Source organism: Vanacampus margaritifer, chromosome 1 (genome assembly GCF_051991255.1).
Source record: "Vanacampus margaritifer isolate UIUO_Vmar chromosome 1, RoL_Vmar_1.0, whole genome shotgun sequence".
NCBI classification, from domain to species: Eukaryota; Metazoa; Chordata; class Actinopteri; order Syngnathiformes; family Syngnathidae; genus Vanacampus; species Vanacampus margaritifer.
Window position 1 is genome coordinate 33,606,447 of NC_135432.1, and position 8,757 is coordinate 33,615,203.

The 8,757-nt window shown below is 41.7% G+C and overlaps 1 protein-coding gene across 1 annotated transcript; it reads right to left on the reverse strand.

Annotated features, from left to right (window-relative positions):
* Nucleotides 1-1,495: 1,495 nt before the first annotated feature.
* Nucleotides 1,496-8,536, reverse strand: LOC144056467 (kelch-like protein 41b). The gene is made up of 7 exons (XM_077573318.1): nucleotides 8,400-8,536; nucleotides 7,127-8,311; nucleotides 4,931-5,088; nucleotides 4,675-4,782; nucleotides 3,046-3,231; nucleotides 2,823-2,969; nucleotides 1,496-2,744 (listed from the first exon to the last, which is right to left on the reverse strand). Exons 2-7 carry the CDS (start codon nucleotides 8,231-8,233, stop codon nucleotides 2,633-2,635), a joined length of 1,818 nt encoding a protein of 605 aa, XP_077429444.1. The 5' UTR covers nucleotides 8,234-8,311; nucleotides 8,400-8,536; the 3' UTR covers nucleotides 1,496-2,632.
* Nucleotides 8,537-8,757: the final 221 nt, after the last annotated feature.

Below are 8,757 nucleotides of genomic sequence, written 5' to 3' on the forward strand. Positions count from 1 at the left end.
GAAAAATGTGGTTATTTAAACACTCCAATTTGTGTCAATATTGCGACATGCACCTTTAATATCAAAATTCACTCGTGAACTTAAATGAAATGGTCTATGACCGTCAGGGAGTGTACAATTACTAATACAGTGGAACCTCGGAGTTTGAACGGAATTTGAATCGGAACTCGTACAAATCGGACTTAAAAAAAAGGAGTAAAAAATGCCTCGGAGTTTGAACACCCAAGCAAAGCAAGCTAAGCCGAACGTACCTTGAAAACGGGTAGCCGAGCAAAGCCGAGCAATGCAGAATGCTCACGTTGCGGTAGTTGAGACGATGCGCTGCTCATTTCCAGTTAGTTCATGATTACTCCCGGAGGTGCTCCATGCTCGCGAGAGCATTTAGATTTTCACATGGCAATTTCCTTCGCCATGGGCTCAAAGAAAGACAACAGTGGCAACAAAGAAAAACATACAGCGCTACAAACCACAGTGGAATTAGGAAGGAGATTATCGCGCCATTGTAACTACCGTGACTACTTCTGTAATACTGGCACGAGGACCCCCCTTAGCTGTTCAACAACGTGCCTGATGTTAAACAACGCACGCAAGGACCGCTTAGTAGTCTAACAATATGCCAAATGTATAATATACAAACTCAGCACAGAACTAACACAAGCATTAACATAGCATTTATCATCCACTGATGCCATCACACCACAACAGGTAAGGTATTTTTTATTGTTTAAATACTGTGCTGTGCTGTACATGTAAAAAACATAAATAGAAACTGAAATAGGAATTTTCTGTTTTTGGAGCTTGGGAACGGATTAATTGCATTTACATTATTTCCTATGGGAAAAAAAAGTTTCAGAGGTTGAACAATTCGGACTTTGAACAATTTGCAGGAACGAATTATGTTCAAACTCCGAGGTACCACTGTATTACAAATATTTGATAAAAGCATTTCTGGTTGTTGAGTGAACCCAACAACAAAAGTGCCCCCCCCCCCCCCCACACACACACACATATACATTAGTGCTGTCAAATGATGTAAAAAAAAAAAACCTTTCCTTTCTTTTCTTTGATCCTTCCTCGGGTCTCCTGCCAACCTCACGACTCTAGCTGGATTCTGAAGTATTCGGTTTAGGTGAACGGTATGGGATTTTTAATAGGTTTTAGGTGAACTAATGAATACACACTCACACGCAAGCACACACGCACATGCACATACACATTCTCACCCACATACAAAATAAAAATGAATAAAAATTAAAAAAAGAGAGCAATGATGATGACATGTCAAATCGGAGTTAGACCCTAACCCTAAAAATACAGAATGAACAATACTGAGCTCTCCAGAAAAAAAAAGAGAAAATAAAAAATAAAAATAAAAAAAATAAAACTAATTGATCACAATCAAATTTTTATAATTTTGCTACTTTTTTTCTTCTTCAAAGCTTAACAGGTATTTACTTAATCTTGGAATTAATGTTAGCTCATCAAATAGAAAGAATCAGACTGTTCTCATAGCTTTATTTGATCCTTGAATAGAATACATCAGTAAAATCCATCTGTTAATCAAAACCATCTAAATGGACTCAGTTTTACAGGCCATCTTTTTTTCTGAGAAACAATTCTCAGAACTTCTCGCTTCCAGGTTTAGTTCTGCTCTGGAAGGAACTTGAGCAGGAAATTTTGCTCTGAGATGATACGCCAATGGCGTACAAATAAATTAGAATTTGGCTCTGCAAAGTGCACAAATTACTTCAGAGTGACAAGTAAAGTGTTTATTTTATTTTATTTTACATTTACTTCTTAAGATTAGTGGTTGTACATTTGTTTTGCACCTAATGTCACAAAGTTGCCCCCCCGTGGAAGCATAAACTTTTGGTAGTCAGAATGAAACTTTGAAAATACATTGGTTAAATCGCAAATGATAGAAGAATGTATCTATATGTCACTTATTAAAATGATGTGGTGTCTTCCCAAGAATAAAATGTCAATTGGGGTATTTCACACATCCCTCCGTTGACATCCTCCCTGGTCCATGCTTGTGAAAGTTCTCATTCATACAGGTCATTTTATTCTCAGGGCACTGAATTGATCACAAGTGGACTTTTCTGCTCGTCTCAGAAGTCGTTTCGCCTCTTATCCGAGAAGATTTCATCAGTTCATGCAAAAAGGCTTGGTTAGGACCAGAGTTGCTGTCGAAAACCCAACTATTTTTACTTAACTATTTAACTTCACTGGTCCACATGGTGTCAGCAACTCTGCCATTATTCAGGTGTGCATGGTTGGTGAGGAATTATAACTCATAACAAGAGAAGCTTTAGACTGCAGTACAAATCCCACCTTGGTATTATGTAAGTCTGTGAGATCACACAATCCCAAACAGTGTAAAAATGTTTATTTTACAAAATTCTGTAAACAGAGCTTTCGATATACTTATTTCCTTGGAACTGTGGAGATGATGATGAGTCTTTTTACGAGATGGTTGCCACTTTATGGTACAGGTTCAAATCATCAGTAAATTCAGTGTCTGAGGCTCTCAGAAATGTGAGCATAGAGAATGAGACACCTCAAAGGCAGCCAGCAGGGGGAGGATGCAAGTGGATACAGGAAGGTTGCTGAAAACAGGAAGAGCTTCCGTTTACAGTTTAGGCATCCTGGCTGCATTGAGGCGCATGGACACGCAGGAAGCACCAGCCGCATAACGCATCTCCCTCAGCATGCCGCTCCACTGCTTCTTGTCGTTCTCATATCTAAAGAAGGAGCCAGAGGACGGTCACAGCTCCATATAACCATGCAATCCCGATGCGCTGCCTTAAATGAAGACTTACTGCCAGACGTCGGTGACCTCTGTGGGAGCCACCTCCTTGTTTTCCATCTCAATCATGGCGAAGCCACCCACAGCGTACAGGACGCCACCGGTACTCACTAAGTTGACAGAGCTCCTTTCCTGGGGGAATTCTGCAAAAGGCTCCCACCTGGTGAGAGTCAACCAGAGGAAAAGGTCAAGCAGAAAATAAATGACACACGTAGTTAATGAGACATAACACGTACTTGTTTGTTGCAAAGTTGTAGGTTTCACAGGAGGCGGTGAGGCCGCCCTCATTCACTCCACCAGCCACTACGATCTTGCCATCATAGATGATGGAGCCAAACATTGCTCTGGGCGTCTTCATGGCCGCCAACTCCCTCCACTCTGACTGCTTGTGGTTGTACACAAACATCTTGCTGAGAGCTTTGCTGTCGAGAACAAGCAAATGTGAAGGCAAGAGATGTTGTTGTGCTGTTTTTTATTTCATCATTTGTCAATTTGCATCGCTGGGCAAAAACTACACCATCGAATTACATGCAACTGTGTGTAGGGAGAGCATATTGGCTGAGGATAATCCATTACATTTTGGTGAGGATCCAAATAAAAGAGTCGATACAATAATGAATTTACAATTTTTGTAGTTACAGTCCACTTACACTAGGGTCAAGTGGGGCACTGATCAACCAGCTGCACCAAGATGTCTGCAGGGAAAGAATATAACCTTGAACACTTTGATTTTATAATTTTTTCCCCCTCATCGTGAGTTTGTCTCATGGTGGTATACTGTAAATAAAGCTCGCCATATATGGAGCATTGTAGCATCGGAATCAGAATCAGATTTATTGGCCAAGTATGTAAAAACACACAAGGAATTTGTCTTTACATTCCCAACCGGTCTGAGAAACACAAAAACAATGACAGAGGGAAACAGAATGGGAAGCCTGGCGGTTCGCTAATTCGCGCCCCGAGTTTAGGGCCGTGCATCCATCCATCTATTTTCGTAAACAAAAATAAAAGATTATTAATACAAATTTTGAGTTGTTTAAATGCATATATTTGCATTTTTTTAATGACTAATTTAATAAAGCTTGTTTAGTCCAAAAGGAACTTTCATAATTATAGTGTTTCAAAGAAATGTATTTGTTTGAATATTTTTTACATTTAAACATGTTCTTGTTTTGTACCAAAACACAAATGATTGTCCTTATCGTGATTTCAATCACGAGCAGCCCTAACTGAGTTTCTTAAGATGCAAAAATAAAGAAAACATTAGGAAGAAAGAAGAAAAAAGACAAGGCCCAATCAGGAGCATAGTATGTATAGATGATTTAGATGCTGACCTCATAATGCGAATTATGCCGTCTTTCTTTATGATAGAAAACTATTTCTCCCAAACGGACTATATGTAGCTTTTCAGCTGCGTGGAGCAATTCGTTGTGGGTGCATGAAGCACCCTTATCAAGCAAAACTTAACACTGACACGTTGTGATGGTTGCTTCACACATACAGTGTATATATATATATATATTTTTTTTTCCAGTGGAGCTGACACCTGCTTATCACTCGCTGTGCTCAACTGACGCTTGAATACGCAAATACGGGGACAGTGTTTAATGCTGATGCTTGAAGTCTTCTGGTGGAAAAAAATAATAATCTTATGATGTTCTGTTTATCTGCTACACTACAACTTAATTTAGTCCTACAGAAAGAAATTGTTTACTATCACAAACTTTATTCCTATTCCATGAGTGCAATACTGTACTATCGTATATTGATGTATGAGTAGTCAGAAGGATATAGAACAAATAGCTGTGACAGTGGATGTCTCTTTTTCGCTTTCTTGTTGGCTATGTCTCACTCTCTAGACTCACTTGTCATCTGTCTTGCCACCAATGCAGTAGACCAGCCCCTTGTGGGATACAACAGCGTGTCCGTGGATCTTGAGAGGAAGCTTCTTTGTCTCACTCCACCTCATTTTCCTGAAAGAGCAATATAGAGTTTTAAAACAATACGGTCCTGCTGTGCTCTTTTATGAGGGAATGTGAGTTCATTGAATGGCCTCAATCTATTCTATACCTTAACATGACTATGGTTAGAGAGATAGAAGGGGAGGAAACAAATACGTACTCAATGTCGTAGCACATGACAGTATCCAGTGACTCATTCGTTTGCAGGTCTTTTCCAGCCACAGCAAACAGCAAGTTGTCGCTTTCGCTGATGCTGAAAAGGCATCTCGGAGAGGGCATGGGCGGCAGGGCAACCCAGTCAGAGGCAAGTGGATCCAACTAGAAGGAAAGAAACAAGTATCTGGGTGAAATTAGCAGAAACATACAACATACTTTCTAAAACGTGTTGTGTAGGAATGAAGGCATGGAAAGAAAGCTTCTACATTTGGCTTAACTTGGTGTATAGCATAAAGTCACACTAGACATATTTTCTACATTTGTCTTAGAAAATGTGTGTGAATGCAGCCAATAATAGTCATACCAGACACCTTGCAAATATGTCCCCGAGGGCAATGAAGTGATGATGTCAGAGCAGTTCCACACTGATATATTTTAGAACCCGGTCTGAATGTACATGCCGCACTAAAAAAACAAACATTTCCGTCAGCCTATCGAGAAAAAATTATCTTTATGTCACAAAATTGCGGTACTTACAACAGGAGTGTCAAACATATGGCCCACGGGCCAGAACTGGCACGTCAAGTGGAACAAGAACAATCTGGCCCATGAGGACCGAACAAAAACTGCAGTTTTTCACTAAAAGTAACTTTTTTCAAATTTTGTCCACTGGAGGATGCACTGACGACCACCCTGTAATTTTGTTGCTCAAGATTTGATGCAAACATTTTTCACTTATTTCTGTTAAAGCCACACTGTGTAAAAAGAGACTACTAGATGCCACTTTAGCATGGAATGCAGCCAGAATGAATGCATTTAGGAAGCACGCGGTAGTACTCACACTACAGTGGCTCAGCGAGACCACACTTTGCAAGCCTACCACCAATTCTTATTTTGCGTGAGCAAACGAGCATCTCGGCGAGTGATGGCAACTTGGCAGCCGGTGTGAAACCTAGTGAGCGACGCCGAAAGACCGAGCGAGTTTATTTAGCCGGAGCAGCTAACAAGAGCGGCTAGTGGGAGTTAGTCGGAGTCATAGGCTGAAGTGGCTAACAAGAGCGGCTAGCAGGAGAAGCTAGTAAAAGCTTGCGAGAGCAAAGCTGAAGGTGACAAACGACAGGAGCCCAAATCACGGGACTCAGTGACCACCTGCAGGCCGTAGCAGGTAACCGGCGGTCGACCTATTGGGTCCGAGTCCGACACTTGATGCAAGCACCACCAGGGCTAACTTCGTTCGCAAAGTTGTCCTTTGGGCATCCGTAGCAGGAAGATGGCGGTGAAATGTATGTTGATGTGATGGAACTTTTTTTTGTGTATATTATTGAAATCAATAGTGTTTTTTTTTATTTAATTCATTATTAGTTCACCACTTGGTGGTGCTAAAAACTGCACATGGGGGCTTTAAGAAATTTCAGATTACACGACAACAAGATATTAACTCATTCATTGCCATTGACGGCTATAGATGTCAAAAATTCATTTGAACTATTTCTATTAATTTAACATTTTTTTTCCACTTTTGCTAACAAGAGTATGAAAACCTAGAATTTTTTTAAATTGTACATTCAGTACAGATATACAATTTGTGATTAATCGTTAGTTAACTAGTGAAGTCATGTGATTAATTACAATTAAAAAAATTTAATCGCCCGATGCCCCTAATTTAAAAAAAAAATATTTAAAATGAGGGGCGTCAGATGATTAAAATTTGTAATCGTAACTAATCGCATGACTTCAATAGTTGACTCACGATTAATCACAAATTTTATATCTGTTATAAGTGTACAATATAAATTATTTTCTAGGTTTTCATAAAAAAATGAAATGAAATTTAAAAAAAAGTTAAATAGAAATTGTTCACATGAATTTTTGACTTCCATAGTCGTCAGTGGCAGTGAATGAGTTAATAAGAATAGAAAAAATAAATACTTTCAGATTGTACCTTTCTCCCCGCTAATTCTGCTAATTATTTGCATTTTAAAAAAATCTGCCACGGACAATCTGGTGTGGGCTATTTGAGCTCAAATTTAGGTGAAAAGGGTCCCCTGACTCAAAACGAGTTTCACATGAGTTGTCTCCCTGCATTCAAACAATTAAGCTACATTTCAGTGGCTAAATTCACACACATATCTCATCTGCTAAAGCAATATGCAAACTGAAACTGTAAACATAAAGCATGTTGACTCAAGAAGCCGCCTACCAAGTAGAAATAACATTGCAGAGGGACGTCCTTGTTCTCCTCATCCACAAACAGCCCCCCGATGATGTAAAGCTGGTTCTTCTGTGTCGTCAGGCTGACGTGGTTTCGTGGCACCTGCTCTGACATGGCCGCCAGGAAGCACTCGTTCTCGTTCACATCGTACGCCACCGCCGCCGAGTCGTTCACCATCAGGATGAAGTCCCGTGCGTACATACCATGCCTACGATTGTCGTTCAGAAAGCCAGGGAAAGGGCTATCCTCCTCCTCCTCGTTTCCTTCCTTAGCGGCCCCTTCCTTTTTCTTGGCTTTCTCTGGAAGTTTCCCCTTGAAGGCATCTCTGATAACCTGAATTGTCTTCTGGAGTTCTGGATCCGCCTTGATGATGTCGTCAGTCTCCACTTTCTCTTTGAAGAACTTCTCAGGCAGCAGGCGGAAGCGGATGCAGTTGAAAGCGTCTTTGAGGACCTTGACACGCTTATCCTTGTCATGGCGAACCCAAGCCATGACTGATTCAAACACCAACTCCTCCTTCTCCACATTCAGCGAATCTCCACCAATGATGGCAAACAGTTCGTGGGCTGCTAGTCTGAGGAACTCCTCGTCTTTATGCAGCTGCTCAAAGTGGTCGGCGATAAAGTTGCGAGCGGCGACGGCAAGCCGGGGACAGCTGAGCACAAGGCCCATCCTGAAGATGGCCATGCAGTTGCCAACAGAGATCTTCTTCTGTAGGTAATTGACACAAACCGTGAAAACTGAGGGGATCTGGAATTTGTTTGCAACAGCGATGATATCCTGAACGTTGTCATCTGTCAGGTCAATCTCAGCAGAGTAGAGGTACTGAATGATCATGTCCAGGACTGAGGCATTGACATCCTCCAGGACCACCTCTTTGGTGTTCTCCACCTCCTTACCATCTTCTGTGAAGAAGATCTCCCTGAAGTAAGGGCTACAGGCGGCCATGATCAGTCGATGGCAGGGGAGGCTGCGGTCGCCAACCTTCAAGGTGCAATCGACAAACTTGTTCTCATTCAGCAGCTCTTTCAGACCATCCTGGAGCAGAGTGCTCTGAAACAGGCGCAGCTCCTCCTTGATGGCATTGGGGTCCATGACGGCGGATGAGCAGAGTGGATCTGTCGAGGAAGGGAGGAGACGTCGAGCACAGGTCCTTCAGGCCGTGAGTCCTGGCTGGAAAGGGCAGTAGTGAGAAAAGGGTAGTCTGAAGCCCCTGCAATTGAATCCAGCCACCCACCTAAATATAGCTGCCCCTGCCTACCTCATCTCCCCTGGAATCCGCCTGCGCCAAATCACTGCACAGCACCAGCCTTGCGTTGGCCAGCAGCTGCTGTCCCAGATGGAAAGAAGCAACTGGGTGCCATCATGATTCAGCTCTTCAAGTGTCGCAAGGCCAGATTAGAGTGAAGACAATAGTGTCAGAGCCCTAGAATAGCTTGGCGCGAGCATTGCTCGGGATATATCTATAGCTAACGATGTCACATACAAAACAGGGATGGAAATAAAAGGTTCAGTCACCGCATGATATTTTGACGGTGACATTAGCTCACTTAAGTAGTAACCAGAAAAGTCAGGGACAGTAAATACTTGATATCAGTTTATGGATACTTGATCGTGGC